This window comes from Wasmannia auropunctata, unplaced genomic scaffold (genome assembly GCF_000956235.1).
Source record: "Wasmannia auropunctata unplaced genomic scaffold, wasmannia.A_1.0 LD336106.1, whole genome shotgun sequence".
In the NCBI taxonomy this organism is placed as follows: domain Eukaryota; kingdom Metazoa; phylum Arthropoda; class Insecta; order Hymenoptera; family Formicidae; genus Wasmannia; species Wasmannia auropunctata.
The window spans coordinates 5675732-5693438 of record NW_012026784.1 but is presented as its reverse complement, the minus strand read 5'-3'; the positions used below and the strand labels follow the sequence as shown (position 1 = coordinate 5693438).

At 42.3% G+C, this 17707-nt stretch overlaps 1 protein-coding gene across 1 annotated transcript in view; it reads left to right on the top strand.

The window, feature by feature from the left end:
- The window catches only part of LOC105454495, a 33378-nt gene extending 15929 nt beyond the window's left edge, over positions 1-17449 (top strand). The window contains exons 13-30 of the mRNA XM_011697138.1: positions 5288-5430; positions 6531-6798; positions 7521-7664; positions 7965-8147; positions 9360-9614; positions 9730-9900; positions 10328-10514; positions 11727-11993; positions 12550-12827; positions 12963-13157; positions 13507-13615; positions 14154-14333; positions 14419-14537; positions 14862-15038; positions 15130-15317; positions 15880-16265; positions 16499-16720; positions 17162-17449. Coding sequence (XP_011695440.1) covers positions 5288-5430; positions 6531-6798; positions 7521-7664; positions 7965-8147; positions 9360-9614; positions 9730-9900; positions 10328-10514; positions 11727-11993; positions 12550-12827; positions 12963-13157; positions 13507-13615; positions 14154-14333; positions 14419-14537; positions 14862-15038; positions 15130-15317; positions 15880-16265; positions 16499-16720; positions 17162-17340 — 3651 coding nt within the window. The 3' untranslated portion in view covers positions 17341-17449. The remainder of the gene's footprint in view (positions 1-5287; positions 5431-6530; positions 6799-7520; positions 7665-7964; positions 8148-9359; positions 9615-9729; positions 9901-10327; positions 10515-11726; positions 11994-12549; positions 12828-12962; positions 13158-13506; positions 13616-14153; positions 14334-14418; positions 14538-14861; positions 15039-15129; positions 15318-15879; positions 16266-16498; positions 16721-17161) is intronic.
- The last annotated feature ends 258 nt before the right edge of the window (positions 17450-17707 follow it).

Genomic DNA, 17707 nt, shown 5'->3' with positions numbered 1-17707 from the left:
GGATCTCGTATAAGAGCTTCTCGTATAACATCGCTTAAAAGTTTCTCGCCGCCATCCTTGACGTCCGGAAATAAATTCGTCCGAGGACGCGACCCCAGAAAAGTAATCCGGCGTCTCCTCGAAGAGGCGGTACTCAAGGAAGTAGAAGGAATTGACCCCCATTTATTGAAATTCGTCCGAGCTCGATTTTGTCTCTCTCCCTCTGTATCTCTCATCGGATATTCGTCATTTGGGACAGCGGTAACAATCATCGCGTAGCAACTTGGTCGTCAGCGTCGATCAGTGGCGGCGCGCGTCGCGTTCCCCTCGCCCATCACACCGCCTGTGCATCCCCGGCGAGTGCATACCACCCCTTTCGCTCGTGCCTCGTTTCGCCTCCGAAGTGCCAGCTTCCCCACCCCACGTCGCAGGCACCACCACCGACGATATCCCAGTGCCAACCGCCCTCCCTCTCCCTCTTCCACGGCGTCCCTCTCTCCCCTGCTATCGCTGCTTTCTCCGCTCGTCCTCCTCGCCTCCGCTCGTTCCTGCAATCCCCCTTCGACCACCACAAGGACCGAGGTATTGATTCCCCTCGCGGTAGCAGCTCCTCTTCCCTGTTCTCCAGCGGCAGTCCGGAGCGAAGCGCGTTCGCGGCTGCGGACTTGGTGACATCCGCGCGCAAAGGAAAGGGAAGAAGGGAAGGAGAAGAAGCAAAAAAAAAGAGCGGGAGAGAGAAAGAGAGAGGAGATAAAGAAAAAAAAATAAAGAGTTTCCCACATCCCAAGCCAGTGCATCTCGTTCGCGTTAAATTAATTTCGCGATCGGTGCCACATCGGTGCCGCGGGACCAAACTGATTGCGCCCGTAGGCAGCGGTGAACGAAACTCCGCGCGGCGATGACGAGAGGCCTCGGTCGCGAGCCCGCGCCGCGGCGATAGCCGACCCCGCGTGCATCAGCGGGGCCCATCGATCGACGGGGCGCGTATCAACGGCCACGCATTATTAGCGAGAACGAACGAGCGAGCGAGCGAGCGAGCGACCTCGTGGAGAACGCGACGCGGCACGACGCAGCTTCTCCCTCTCTCTCGGCATCTCCACACCGCTCGGCTCGCACCCGCTGCCGGGGCGCGCTTGGAGAGTGCGGCGCCCGCTTGATGCGCCGATGCGCGGGCGCCGGAAGTCGCCGAGCCGCGCGCGGGTACACGTCCCCGGACACGTCGGCAGCGGCACCAACGGCTGTCGTCCGCCCGCTGGAGAACGCGGTGAGGACGCGCGTTTTCGCGTAAACGGCAGTCCCCGCGATAAATCGCATCCGATCCGTTTTCGGCAACGAATTCTCGTCGCGCGCCGCCCCTGCGGCGGAGGGAATACTCGTGAAGGCATCATGGAGTGTAAATGCAGAAACTTTGTGCAAGATTGTAAACGTTTCACGATGGCGCGTTTGCAAGCGATAACGAGGTCGTCGAAGGGATTCTTCGCGTTGATACGCTAGCCGGAAGTGCAACTGTCGGGACTTTCGGGTGAATTCAACGAGGAGGATCACCTTGGAGAAGTTCTTCGGAAGTCTCTCGAAGAATCGCCAATTTCTGGAAATCACGCGATAATTGCGAAACGGGGGACGTCATTGGAGATCGAGGACGAATCCTTGCGTCACGATGCGGACCGGAAGTTAGAACGCGCGGCGACGCGCTGATCGCTTCTTTCAGGGACACTCGCGCGTACGGAATTCGGTCGCACGTGCGAGGTCAACGAAGAAACGGCTGCGAATCGTGCCGGCGTGTCTCGACGATAGTAGCATCGTTACTGGGTACCTGGATCTTTTTCTCCCCTCGCGTCAACGGTCACCACGAGGCTGACTTCCGCCGCGGAATAGCTTTCGGAGAATCGAAGCTAGGTCGATCGGCGTACAATTGACTGCAGCTTACCGATATAAGGACTCCACGCGAGGGGAGAGACTTTACTGATAAAAAGCGCGCGAGAGAAGATTATATTCAAAAAGAGGACAAACAAATCAAAAATAAAGTGTTAGAGAGTATATTCGGAGTTAAAGATTGAAATAATATATTTAAGATGAAGTTGGAGATTAGATTAAGAAATGGATAAGGGAATGTATAAGATGGTTTACAGCGCATTTTTTCCGCAAGAGAGGAGAAAATCGATGCTTTGAGAGGGGCATCTATAGCGATGTGTGGGAAAGGAGGGAAATCAGCTGGAGAGGAGCGAGGATCAACATTCAGACAGAGTATATGTATACTTAAAAGCGAGATCGTATTTTTCTATGGATAGTTTGTTTCTATTATGTAAGCGAGAGAAAGAAAGAGAGAAAGAGAGAGAAAATATTCTATATATTATCAAACTCCCCGCCGTGAAGGCGGGAGTCGGAGTGGCGTCGTTCACGATCGCTGTCCGGCCGTCGTCGACGACGACACCGCCTGCTGTGCGCTTCTTACTTTAGGCGAGGAACTCTCGAGGAATTCTTCTCTCGGGGAGATTCTAGTGGAATTCCTCCGCGTATAAGTACCTGCGAACACCCGCGGCGGATCCTTCGCCGCGCCCGTGCTTCTTCATGCGTCATCCACACTTTGGATTCTCGAGATAGCTAGATTAGACCGCTGGTAGTTGTAAAGTTAACGTTAAGGGAGTCTCTTTCTCTGAGCGCCGTGATTTGATTTTAACAGTGCAAAAGACGTTTGCCTTAAAATAGAGGACTTTATTGATAAATTCGAGGAGATTTCGAGAATTCTCCAAACGATGAACTCTCCATCGTGAACTTGGCGAGGCCAGGTGATGAACCCGATTAATAACAGCCGTTCCGCTGTCATTTCAATTCCCTGGGTGTGCACCGGTTGTTTACATTTTATTCGACGCGCACACTTGTAATCAGCGCGCTGATGATCGAATATTGGAAGTTCCGCGGGCGATAATCCCGGCGGAGAGAGCAGCTGGCGTGTACAATATTCAATTTGCCAAGGAGAGACTTTAATGAGGACGTCGACTTGAACTTCAAGGTTCATTAAGATCGTGGGAGTACAAAGCGTTTTCTCGAGGCGAACACCGTCGAGCTCACACACCGCGACAATCGATCGTAACCGGGAATATCTTCATCGAGCCACGTGGATATTCTTCTCTGCCGTCCGCGAGACAATAATGACACCACCGGAAGAGGAACGTGACGCCGTGGCCGGCGGCGACGAGACCGTTTCGCGCCATAATTGGGATCCCATTCGACGTGGGTCATCCCACTTCTAGGCCCACACACAGCCGCGGCTTCCGCGTCTCTTCCTCCTCGTTTATTCACCGTCGACAGCGAACGACGAATGATGGTAGAGCCGAGATGGTCGATTAAGTGTACGAATAGCACCCTGGACTTGCTGGACCCGAGCGACGATACCTATACGGATCTGAAGACGCAGCATCGGCGACGTTGTTGGAAGTACTTTTGCTGGTGCCGCAGGCACACGATCAGCGTGATATGCATTAACGAGACGCGCAAGCTGTACTGGTTCAATTGTCGGAGCGTCCAGGAGAAGGTGACATACGGCTCGGGCGAGGGGTACTACCACAAATTACTGCGGCTGGTAAACGGGGCGCTTAACACCTGGGCGCAACGCTACATCGACGGTCTGAGCGTGGCACGTCGCGAGATTATGTTGAGGATCAACGGCAGCGCGGAGAACAACATGAAGCTGCTTAAGGAGGGTTGCTACTGCCACTACCATCCGCACGTGACGGCGGATGCGTGCAACGCCGACTTTCTCAGAAGAGTCGTAAGTTTCTGGGCCGACGAGAGCCTCAGGGGGATACGCGAGAGGCTCCGCGGCATGATGAATATTACGAAAAAGGTAGAGGACACGAATTCGCGAATCTCTATATATCTCTTCTGGAAGGAATGTTTCTCTCGATATTGTATATGTCCCCAAATATATATATACATATATCTATATATCTATATTGTACATATATAGATAGATAGATATTTTTCCCGGTATTGCGACGATCGCACCAGGATGTCGCTCGTATTATTGGCATGCGCTTCGGCCAGAGGAGCGAGGGTAGAAAGGACACGAAGTCAAGTCCGCGCCGTCGCCGTTTTCCGTTGGACTTTCGTTAGTCGACCCCCTGACTGCTCGCACTCATTCACGCACTCAATATCGCATCTCATTTTCATCTCGCCATCGCAAAAACATGTACAGAATGGAAAAAGAAATCACACGTCGAAAAGCGTGACGTTACATTCGCGCTGGGAGTCGTTGAAGAGTTGTGAAAGCGATAAATGAGCGAAAATAACGAGGGGATGGACAGCGAAAGCAGTGAAATTATTAGACGGAGCACTTTGCATTTGCGACGCAGCTGTCTTTTTTGCTGTATTACATAACGCGAGTAAAAAGTAGAGTATTTTGGCATGTACGCCCGCGTTAGCTCTTGAAACTGACGCGATCTTCTTGCGCAATCAAAAGCAATTAAAAGCGGCTTTGTAAGCGAGTCTCGCTGAAGTTGCATCGATACTAGTTGCCACCTTCGAGTAGCATGCGCTAAGTAAAGCTATAAGATTTCTTTGCATCTCCACTGCCAATTGTTGGTAATGCGAATGTCCCCTTTCTTAATTTTATACCTTTTTATTTAACATTTACTAGTAATAGCCTGATATAATTATAATAATACTAATTAATAATTGATTACCAATTATCTATATTTAATAAAAAGATTTAATACAGTGTTATAAAAACACAAATAATATTATTATTATATTTCAGTAAATTGCATTATGCAACGATAATTATTAAATATAAATTTTTTAATGAATCAGTTAAATAGATTGTTGAATTAAATATATTGTATTGTAAATAAAAGCAGTATTATATATATATACACACCATACAACATTCCCTGTTTGGAATCCTTCAATGTGCACTTTTAGGTAGACGAGGAACACTATGAATTATGTACATATAAACTATATAAAGCATCCTGCCATTGTCAGTAATCTAGATCTTATCTTTGCATAAAATCATCCTTTATCGGTATCACTATCTCATCCTATTTCACGATCGCACAATACATTTTTTCTATGCACATTTTCTCTCTTTATACATTACATAAATTTTTTCACGCATACGGGCGATTCCATGTCAAAATTCTAACACTAAATTCATATTTTCCTATAAACACAAATATAAGAAGAATTCAGAAAGAACAAGAAATCGATTACCTGCTGTCCAATTTGACGCGGAGTCGTCCGTGTTTGCCTCGATTTTCACAGCGCACACTTCGTCGCAGCTAAAGATAAAGCCCGACGTATTTTCCAGATGTCGGACGATGATAGGATGTCACTCACCACCGCCGTCAGCGACGATGACGACGGCGAGAGTGCAATAAATTCGCCCTATCGAAAGCAGGCCGGCATAGCTGCAGCTGAGTTCGCTTGCACCGGTGCAGTTCGGAAGGCAGGGTACGTCTTTCGTACTTTGTTCTTTAAAAATAATAATAAGCCCTGAGAACCTATATAAAGATCATTGCATATGAAGGCCGCACGAAGATCAATCTAATTCGGATTTTTTTCTCAGTTTCTAGAGTATTGAATCAGGTCGAGATTATCGGATTTTTAATCGGACATTACACACGATAATAATAAATAGGGTTACTGTCCTTATTATCATGTGTGTTTAACCCAATTTGCTCATTACTGAATATTAATTATTAAATAGCTGTAGCTTTTATTTTGTCTGCTTAAAATCAATATCAATAGTTTTTCAACTTTTTTTTCTTATAACATTTTTTTAATGTTAATATTTAATAAAAATAAAATATTGTTTATCCCGATTAATGTTCTCCTTTGCAGGGCGATGATCATATTAATATACCCCCAATTTGTGTACTTGTCCGCATTTGCTTTCTCTGTAATATTTTTATGGCCAAATTTTATTAGGTTTTTATAATTTTTTCAGGCCATTTTTACTTTATTTATTTCAAAAACCTGAGGCAATTTTTGCGGCCAGATTAACGGCTGAATACAAGAGAGCATATATAGAGACTTTAAATTCTTGCAGTATTACTGGATTCATCTAATAAAACACTTCTGAAGTACTTAGGTACTTGACTATTTTATTGCATTAAACCAGTTATAAAGAGAATATTATCTTTGATGTCATATACATTAACAGTTTAACTTAATAAAAAAAATATCTTTTCTATTTATTTGTGCCAGTTTTCTTTATGGTTTCTTTAAATACAAAGGCCTAAGAATAGGTGCCCTATTTATGTAAAAAATTGTCTCCGTTTGTAAATTGATATAAATTAGCATATAAATATGAATATGCATACAAACAAACGATGACAAGTTTTATATACAATAAATATTTGTCATTATCATTTATCGGATTTAAAAAAATCCAATAATCTTGAAATAAATTAAATTCGATGTAGAACAGGTGAAAATCATAGAAATAATGATATTGAAATAATGATCACAGAAATAATGTAAAATTATTTTGTAATATGATTACAAATTTAAATATCAAAAGAAATGAGACATTGCTTCGGAATTTCTAGATTTCTCAGCGTGAAGAAATGGCTGCTGCGCAAGAAGCAGCAAATCGAGCCGTTCAAGAAGAGAAACTGGAGGGGTTATTGGGTCTGCTTGAAGGGCACCACGCTTCTCTTCTACCCCTGCGATTCACAGCAGAGCAGGGCCGTGGAGGCGTCACCTAGACACCTGATTATCGTTGATGGTGCGATTATGCAGCCGATTCCCGAACACCCAAAGAGGGATTATATATTTTGCCTGAGCACCGCCTTCGGAGATGCCTATCTATTCCAGGTAAGAGAATTTTAAATGTGTTTTTACCGTAATCTTTATCAAGAAAAATACAGAAATAGCAAAGAAAAATATTTAACTTGCAAATGTACACGGAAAAGATTTTTCCGTAATGAAACGCCCATCGCATTCTTTTTAAACTTTTAATAGTGAAGATCTAAATAAATCAAAACTCTCTCTTGAAGGATAAAAACTAGACTTGTATAATTAGCTTAGCTCGGAGACTCATACATAGTTTGCCACTTTTATGCACGAACTTCGTAATCGCCGTCGAATATTATCGCAAATAGTGTGCCAATTAAACTTGCCAGCGAGACTGTCGTAGAGTACACGTCAAATTATTGGAAAGTTGGGGGGGGGGGAGGGGGAGGAACAATTGTACCGGCTCAATTTGATCTCCGCACTTCGGGTAGCCCTCGGGAGTGCATTAACCGCGCGAATCGCTAACTAGGTGTATTTAATTAACCCCGTCTCGACGAACTCATTCCTCGATCACGCAACACGGTGAACTTTTAATAGCCGCTGCTGCTACTTAAAAGCTTGCCGCGACTTTAAATCATCGACTCAGAAGCGTGAGAGCGACGTCGCGAACAGCGACGATCGATCAGCTGGCGAAGTTCGCCGAGGGGAGGGGGAGGGGTGAGGTTCGGGGGAAGGGTGAAATCGAAGGTTCGAATTCTAGCTCCGGGAGAGAAACATGCAGGTGTGTTCGCTTTGTGTTTTAGGCGCCGTGTCAAGTGGAGCTGGAGAACTGGGTGAACAGTATTCATTCGGCGTGCGCCGCCGCGTTCGCACGTCACCGCGGCAAGACCGGCACGCTGCACCTGCTGCAGGAGGAGATTTTCCGTCTGGAAAAGGCGATCGAGTCGGTACGTGGGTAGAATACGAGCTGATATAGTTTCGTCAGCCTCAGCTTATTCTAAGAGATTTGGATAAAAAGAAAATTCTCTCTCTTATGTGAAAGAAAAGAACTGTTGTACAGAGAAGAAAATTCTTGCAATTACTTATTATCAGTTTATCAAAAAAATAATTTTAGAAGATTTTTATGAGAATTTTCACAATATTTTTATTTTTGAATTTGATTTGAAACATTATTTTTAAGCATTTTTAGTTTTAAAAAAAGAAAGTAAAGAAAATAGGGACGCTAATCGTATTGCGCTTGCTTGTAGGACCACAAGATGAAGCACATGACGGATCTTCAGCAATCAGTGGTTTCCGACGCCAACATCAAGCAGGATCTCAACAATCAAATAGTGCAGTGGGAAGAGAATCTGGAGCGGCTCCACTGCGAGCAATTCCGCCTGCGGTGCTACATGGCCAGTTTGCAGAGTGGCGAACTGCCCAATCCAAAGGTAAGCACCAACTTCATTGAAACGTCAGCACCAAATGTAATATAGAATATTAACGCTTTGTAAACCGGCCAAAGATAACCGTAACTGCTTCGCACTGAAACTATAATTATTCCTCTTCAGCAAAGAAAAGAAAAATCATCTCTAATATTTTACATCTCTAGTATGTACATGCCCTGATTATTCAGTAATATTTCTGCAATAACATTTTCTCTTATCCATAATTGTGTTAAAAAAAAATTGTCGCATCCATTGATATTCATAATATGAAAAAAAAAAAATTCGAATACTTACATTCCATGAGAATGCATATCGCGCCATATGTTTCTCGATTTTGCGGATAAATGAATCTGTACATAAATATTACATAAATGTTTTTTATTCGTGATTTGACTTTTATTTTCCCGATTATTTATATTCGCTTGCACAGTCGCTTTTGTGCAGACGTACGCTGCATACATCTCGAGAAAAGAATTCGGAGGGCTGGTGCCGTCGAGCTGATTTTATTTTCTCCATACACACGCGCGCGTTCTCACGTCGTCGAATGCGACGATGCGGAACTGACGTATTACGCTCAATTCCAAACGCAATCGAAAGCCGAGCTCTCGCTGCTTTCGCGGAAAAGCCGGTTCTCCCTCGACTTCTCGCCGGTAAACAATATTACGCAATCTCTCTGCGCGGCAGGTCACGCTGCAATTGCCTGAAAAAAAAAAATCATCGCCCTCGCCCGCAGCGCACACGCAATCAGGATTCGTTAGAGGTCCATCTGCGTCGCGCTCATCTAATTTGCGCCATTCGTTATGAGTTATATCGATCGTCGAGAGGGAGAAGAAGAGAGAGAGAGAGAGAGAGAGAGAGAGAGAGGGAAGGAGAACCAGGTGGCCAGGCAATATCCGATAAATTAACATTCTCGCGATCAATTGCAGTCAAACGATTTTGATGACAGCGATTCATAATCGGCGACTGAAAATTGCACTGGAATGTACAATATTTTACGAAAGGATAATTTATTCTTTTTACGGCTCTTTTTCCGAGAAGGCACATTTCCCTGAATAACAATCAGCAGTTTTAAATCATTCCGCGTTTTATTGTCTAAAAAAGTCTTCTAAACATATATATTCAATTTTTTTTTTAAATGACAGCTTATTAAGATTAACTTGAACCCCAGATAGAGATACTAAATAATGAGCTCTACGTTCTCGTTTCCCCCCTCAGAGTCTACTGACGCACGTGTCTCGCACCACGAAGCTTACGTTGAACAGGTTCGGTATGTTCACGGTGTCGTCCTTCCACGCGTTTATATGCGCACGTAGCCCGTCCCTGCTGAATAATTTATTGGCGGGTCGCGGCGCGACGAAGAGACGGCCGCCTCTGCTGTCGAGATCGAACAGCGGCTCCAGCAAGCGCTCGTTGCAGATTTCGTCCAGGGACGAGGAGAAAAGCGTGAAGGTGTCCGTGCCGGAAAATCAGGTACGATCGTCAGGATATCGGGTGAGTTGATCGAAATTCTATGCTTTCGCTTACGCTTAGAGTGTGGTAAGGATAAGGCGAGCGCGACCCGGCGTTTCCCGTTGGTTTGTTTCAGCTGGTCTCGGTGTTCCTACGTGACGCCATGACTGTGGAGGAGTTCCTGGCGGCGGCGTGCACCAGGAAGAATCTCGTTCCGATGGAGCACTTCGTGCGCGTTAAGAAACGCCGAGATATGGAGGACCACAATTACTTTGTGCCACATAGGACTGATTTGATAGAAACCTATGTAAGTTTGGCGGATCGAGAGAGAGAGAGAGATTCCGAATTTAAACGTGTTTGAATTAGAGAAAATCATGATTGTTAAAATAAATTATTGCTATTTTACCCGCGAATAAAAGTGATTAAAAGTGTTACAATTATCTATAGTTGAACAGAATTCTGAAAGTTTTTTCAATAACGCAATTTAAGTACAAATAATTTAAATAAAGAAGCCTAAACTGCTTTGGAATATATGAAGATATTAATTCTTAATTATACAGTAAAATTAAATAGTGATACAATATCAAGTAAAAAATTATGTCTGCGCCGAAGAAGATTATCACTTTCAATTTTTTTTTAATAATATGATGGCTTTATAAAATGATTAAACTAAAAGTTGTTGCGACTTCTTTGAATAGCGAAAATTTAATGTAACGTTTCTTTGCTGCACGCAGTTGCATACGCACGAAATCGTGGAAGTCTGTGCCAAGATTTTATATCAAGTGGAATTGCAAAGAAACACTTTAGAGCAAATGTGGGGCTTCTCCGTCGAGGCGGAGCTCATAGAAAACTCCGATAGGCAGGACGAGCTCTGCTGCTACGTTAGTAGAGTGGAAGACAAGAGCGTCGCCATGCAAAACGGTAAGCATCCCTTATCTAGGACAACGTCTGAACTAAAATAAACGTCCCTCGAGCGCAACGATTACAAGTTTCGATCGTTACAAGGTCTTTTTATTTCTCGTCATTTATTAGCGATAATTTTTTCTTATTGTCAGCCTCTGTTATCTCCAAATGCTGTTGATTCTTTGTAAAATTGATTTATCTTTTCGTGGTAAAATTTCAAAATAATAAGTATGTCAAATTGATTAAAAAGTTTTAGTCGATTTTTTTACTATATAATTAAAAGAGCAAAGAAATGAACAAATGTTGACATCAATCTGGATAGGATTATATTTTACGTTAATACATCAAATGACTCCAAAGGGATGAAAATGATGCCGTTGTAAGTTGAATATCCCGTTTATCCACTCTCGATTTAGCTTCTTGCGGATCTCAGAAGACGACTCGTGCCTTAGAGGTTCGACCGTATTAATTTTTTTAGACCGCATGGACGCCACAGGATGTGCAAGGACGCCATTGAAAAATCATCGATTTTTCGCGCATCGTCGCTTGCTGGTTGAGCAAAGTCTCGTGCTCACGGTTAAATGAAGCGCGTGTAACGCGTGTAAAAAGAGGAATATGTACGGAATAAAAATACGTGTATTATATATGTGTGCACACGCGCGCCGGGGGTGGGACGATCCTTAGGGCCGCAGGCGCGAACAAATCAGAATGACATTTAGCGCCGCCTTTCCGCAAATCGTGTCTAAATTTATCGGGAAGCCTGCTCGTTAAGGTGACCGAAGAGAGCAACTTATTATAGTTGCGAAAGATACCGAGCCGAGCGGTTGATCGTCTTCGCATCGGACGCATCGTGAAGCGAACGCGAAAAATGTCAGTCGGAATTGAAAGTTACTTATACCACTTGAAAATTATAAAACGGTAGTCGCGATCGCGCTTGTTATTAATCTTTATTGCATTGTCAATTCTAAATTGTTTTAGTGATGAAAATAATTGGACGATTGGCTCTTGATCAAAGTAAAAATTATTCACGTCAACGACAAAAATTAATACAATACAATACAATATTATATATTTATATAACAATTTCGCTAATCCTCTCAATCAAACGTTGTTAGTCAATGATAACAAGCATTTTCTCGTCGACGAAAGTTTTGCGCTCGTAAATATTTTTTCCCGACACAAGTCCCTCGTTAGGGAAGATAAATTTTCACGTGGCGACTCTGCTTTCAGGAATCATTAAGGGCGACGAGATTATGGTAATCAACGGCGCCATCGTGAGTGACCTGGATATGATGTACTTGGAGAGCGTTCTGCAGGAGGAGGTGGGTCTCTGCATGATGATGCGATCCTCCAGGACGGAGCCACCGGATCTCACGGGCATTATGCGAGTCACCGATGACATAATCGAGAGCCTGGTTTGCCCGCCGCCGCCCACCGACCCGCCAGTAATCAGCGAAGAAATGATTTCCGGTCTGATTGTGCCGGCACCTGGATGGAGTGAGTTCTTTCATTCTGTTCTCGGAGAAATTGTTGCATTAAATTGTATTAAGGACTATTTTTATTACTGCTATTACTAATACTACTTCTAAAGATAAGCTCGTTAAATTAATGAGACATATAAATCACAAGAGTAAATTACGGTGAAGAAAACAGACGTTGCTCTCGAAATAGGATAAATCAAGGCACTTGATTAATTTTTTCGTTGTTATTTGGAGCGTGATTTATATCACTAAAATGCAGCAACGGTGAAGCGACGAAAGTGATGAAGTATTTTAGACATTGAAAACTCTTTCTAAGTCAGAATTAAATTTATGTTACGTAGTAATAATAAATTGAAAAATATATTTGTCTGTTAATTATTTTTAAAACAAGTTTTATTTTAAATTATATATCGTTCTTTCTCGAATAGTAAATTATAGTAATTACACTTTAAATCTAACGAAATCTAAACTCATACAGGAAAAATGATTATAATTAATATAATTATTATACAGCGAAATTTTATGCGTTATACACATTCTAACGTAACGCGAAATTCATTTTGTTGCTGCAGGCAAGGAGAATATTGTGCAGGAGTGCTCGTCAGCCGGTCTCATGGATAAAACGCAGACCTCGCGCACAAATTCCTTCGAGATCGAGAACCTTTTGAAGACTGCCGAGCAAGTGACAGGGATCTGCCGTTCTCCAGGTGAGACCAGAAAGTCGAGTCCCACCGGAAGCGTCGTCAGTTCCCACTCGCAGGCTCTCACACCGAGCCGGCAGCTAAGCGACGCTGAGAAGCTGAAGAAAGTGATTTTAGAATTGATTGAGACTGAACGGACTTACGTAAAGGTAATAGCAATTGAATATTATAATTATTACAGATTTTATGATGGATAATTTATATATATATGTATATATATATATATCAATATTAGCAGTTTAATGGCGATTACCTAATGGATTTGCTCCCGTTTGTGCTTGCAGAATTTAAATAATTTGCTGGAGAACTACTTGGAACCCCTTAAACGCGAGACCTTCCTGTCGAACGCGGAGATCAACGCGCTGTTTGGTAATATCCAGGAAATCGTCACGTTTCAACGACAATTTCTGCAGAATCTCGATCATGCCATCGAGATGGAGGCCGATTTCAACAGCTTTGACCATCCGAGTCAATTTAAGGTACGCGCCTTTGAGCCAAATCTAATTACATAACTCATAGCTTGATTATTTATTTAACAGCTGTTTGTAAGCTGATAAAAACGGAATTAAGAAAATTAAGATCAACATATAATTTTTTATCATTTTTAAAGCGATTTAAAATTTAAATATTCGTATAATTATTGCGTAAAATAATAGGTATTATAGTTATTATAAATTTTTTCTCGTATTTCTTAAAATATGAAAAATAATATACAGTATTGTTTTATATAGCACAATATCACAAAATTTGATATCGTTTTAAATTATGTTTAATGAATGAATAGCTTCCAGGCTGAAACTCAAGTCGCTTTTCTCATGGCTGTTACAGGGAGTCCTGTTTTCCATTGGAAGTGCCTTCTTATATTACGTAAATCACTTCAAGCTGTACAGCTCGTTTTGCGCCAGTCACTCGAAGGCTCAGAAAGTTTTACATCCAAGTAAGTTTCCCCTCTTGAAACACCCTCTTTTTCGCGAGTGGCCGACCTTTGCTTCCTCGTCCACGTCAACAAACCTAATCCTTCGCGATCGATAATTCACTCGCCGGGAATAACTGTCCAACCTCAATCGTTATGCTCTATAAATGTACTGTATGTTCCCGGAAAGTTCTCCGATTTATTATTCGTGTCAACCTTCCGCGAGTGGGTGACATTTTTGCGGCCGACGACGGAGGCCGGGCCATTAAGCATTCAAAGAGATTTCTCGGCTACTTTTCACGTCACGCATTTATTATTCCACGTAATTTTATTTCACATTTCCTGAAAATTTAATATGCTAATTAAAGCGTCGCCGCATTCGTCTGCTCGAGCTTGAACGTAATATTTTTATGCAGAAATATTTCAGAATTTTCATTCTATAATGATAGACCGGACAAGTGCTTTTTCCTTTTTTTTTGCTTTCGTGCAAATCGCATTTCACGTAATTACGACGGAACGAAGCAATCTCCCGATAATTATCAGAGATAATCGACAATTTCAGACGAGGGAAATCAAGCTTTACAAGAGTTCCTGCAAGCGAGAAATCCCCGGCAGCAACACTCGTCGACCTTAGAATCGTACTTGATAAAACCTATACAAAGAATACTCAAGTATCCGCTGCTGTTGCAACAGCTTAGAAATCTCACCGATGAACGAAGCGAAGAACACCAACACTTAATCGGTAATTATCGCGAGCGCTGCGCTGCCGTAAAGGAACGAAATTTAAAGCGTCATCGGGGATTTAATCGCAAACGTGTAAATTGCAGAGGCACTCAAAGGTATGGAGAAGGTGGCGGAGCACATAAACGAGATGCAGAGAATTCATGAAGAGTACGGCGCTATTTTCGATCACCTCTTCAGGCAACACCAAAAATCCTGCAAACAGGTGAGTCGATCGATTTCTCTAGTTTTATCGCTAGAGAAGAAAAGTGTAACTACAACACTATGTAATAATTTATTTATTCAAAAGTTAGTAAAATAGAGACGTAACTTTCAGCCATATTTGATATTTTATATCTAAAATACTCGAAAAATTTTATATTATAATTAAAAAAAAAAATAGTTGCTGTTAGATTTTACATCAAACTTAGAATACTCTTGTATTCTTGTTATAATTTTAATATAACTTTATATGAGTTTTTAATTTAAATTACATTACATAGAGAATAGTTTTAGAGTATCATCGATTAACGCATTAATTTCTCGGCAGCCGATCGACTTAAGTCCAGGCGATCTTTTGTACTACGGTGGCGTCGAATGGCTCAATATTTCCGATTTTCTCGGCAAAATAAAGAAGGGTCTCGAGCTGCACGCGATGTGCTTCGTGTTTAAATCGGCCGTCGTGTTCCTGTGCAAGGAAAGATTGCGACAGAAAAAGAAGCTCATGGTCAGTATCCATATGACCCATTTCTACATATCGATCCTCGTAACGCTTCTGATACTCAAGAGGCCGTCGTGCCTATCGTTTTTTTTTCCAGGGAGTTTCGACGAAGGCCAACTCGAGCGAGGTAGAGATCATCCGTTACCAGGTGCTGATCCCGGTGACGGAGGTCCAGGTCAGGGCCAGCTCCGCCAAGGACATGGAGTCCCACTTCTTGTGGGAACTGATTCATCTAAGAAGTCAATTACAAAGGAGATCGGAGAAAGTATACGTGCTCTCCAACAGGTATATTTCCCTAAAATAATTCCTATCTCGATTGATTAATTGCTGAACTGTCGGATCTAAATAAAAACGAGCGAAAATAAAATACCTAAAAAAAAAGAATAAATCTCGATTTACTAAATTTAAAAATCTAACGCAGCTTGACCTGTATCTGTGGCAATTGATCGCCGCGATTGCACTTGACTGCAATCAATTACGCAGCTAACATAGTTTTACTGCCGTTTATTAATTGAACATGAAAATTAACGAGAAATCTATTGCCAGATTGGAAATAAATTGCTGCTAAATTAAATAATATTTCGTTTACCCAGTTGTCATGTTTCGATTAACTTTTTGGCAAACCAATGTTTTCCGCTATACTTTTTGTATTTTTCTTATAAAAGAAAAATTTATATACATACAGTGCTGTATTCTAAAAATATTTATCGACAGATTTACAATACTTTTTGAGTCGAGACTGCTGGTTTATTTTTTGAAAATTTTTATCGATGTACAAATAACTTGTACATAAGACGAAAGTAAGACGAAATCTCACATTGCCGAAATCTCAAATTTCCGCTTACAGTACGACGGAATTCCGTAACGCGTTCCTGAAGACGATCCGGCAGATCATCCGCGAGTCGGTGAGAAACATGAGCATACCCTCGACGAAGCAGAATCTGAGCCACCAGGCATCGATGTCGATGGCGCCGCGAATGTCGACCGGCCACGTGGAAAAGTTTAACAAGCAACAGGCCGGTCAGACGCAGAACGGGACTCCTGTGGCGGGCGCGCTGTCGAAGAAGGCGATGAAGCAGCAGCTGCTGTCCAGTTCGCATCACAGGCGCAAATACAGCCACTCGAAGCAGCCGGTGGAGCACGAGAGCTCGGAGGATAAGGATCAGGAGGATGCGCCGGCTCCCCAGCAGCAAACATTTCGCTCCAGGAGCAAGACCATAAGCGACACTTCCGGTAAGAGGGAAGCTCGCTTAAAGAAAAAATTTTAATACGTAAACTATTCTTCATATAATGATTTATATTAATTAAAAATTTATTTGCTTTACATTTAAATTAATTTAAAAAAATATTTAAATTTATAAAATAAAAAAAGCGCGAAGCGATGCAATGATTCAATTATAACGGACGTCATTATTGGGAACTTGTTGGGAAATTGTTCAACGCGCTATTATCCTGATGGATTTCAGGCGAGATGAAGGTCGAGATGGATTCGGGTACAAAGTCGGAAGGTGAGGAAGACTCGCAGGTTTTTTTAGGCGAGAAGAAGACGAATCTCGGCCGCACACCTAATCATCTGACGCTAAGCACCACGTCGACCATCTCGGCGGGGAGTACTGGCAGCCAGGCTAGATTGATTCAGTCTTCCCATCAACCTGAGAACTATATACCTATTACCGTCAAGGAACTCGGTAAGTGTATCAGTCGTTTCGGCATTTTTGCGTTTACCAAAACTTATATCAAGACTATTTTATTATTTATTTATTAACATTACAATTCATCATATATTAATTGAAAATTTTTTCAAATATTTGATATAAATTAAAGTCTCTTTCAATCTCTAACTATAATAATAATTAATAGAAATTAGATAACAGTAATTAATTAAATACCTCACATTAACTTATCGAATTTTATTTTAATTAGTATTGACAGATAAAAAGTTTAAATTTAATGAAATCCAGTAGAATTTTACGTAATATGTTTACTTGATAATTATTTTGCGCTAATTATTTTTAACACTAGTAGTAGGATATTTGTACAAATAAATCAGATATAATAAAATTTAATTTTTCGTTCTCTCACAAAAGAAAAACATATGAAACATTAAGATCCTTAATGTATCGCGATAGGTTCGCCGATCTGGAAACCACGGGAGCTACCCTCCCTGGGGGAGGCCACCACGTTGCCGCGCAAGGGTAAGTCGGCCGGCGAGTTTACGGACATGAGCTCGAGCCACAGCGCCTCCCGAAAGTCTCTGATAGAAATCAACAATTGTGCTCAACAACCTAACTTTAATAATCACGTTTAAGTTGAATAATATATGTATATCGAGGCTGACTCGCTAACGAGGTAATACCGTTAAGTTCCGCCACCGCCATTAAGCGCGACCGGCACCACCACCACCACCACCACCACCACCACCACCACCACCATCACCACTACTACCATTTATCATCACCCATCATCACCGCGACCGAGCGTAATACACAGAGATAATTATCCAATTATTGCGATTATCACGGTAACGCGAAGGGACACGCGTCCGCCGCCCACGTGGAAATTCGCGAAGACTGCGCTTTCTCCCTCCGCTCTCTTCCTCATTTCGTCTTCCAGCTGCAGGAAATTCGTATGTTGCTTGCGTGCGTGCGACCAATTTGGATGGGAGCAAGCGAGAT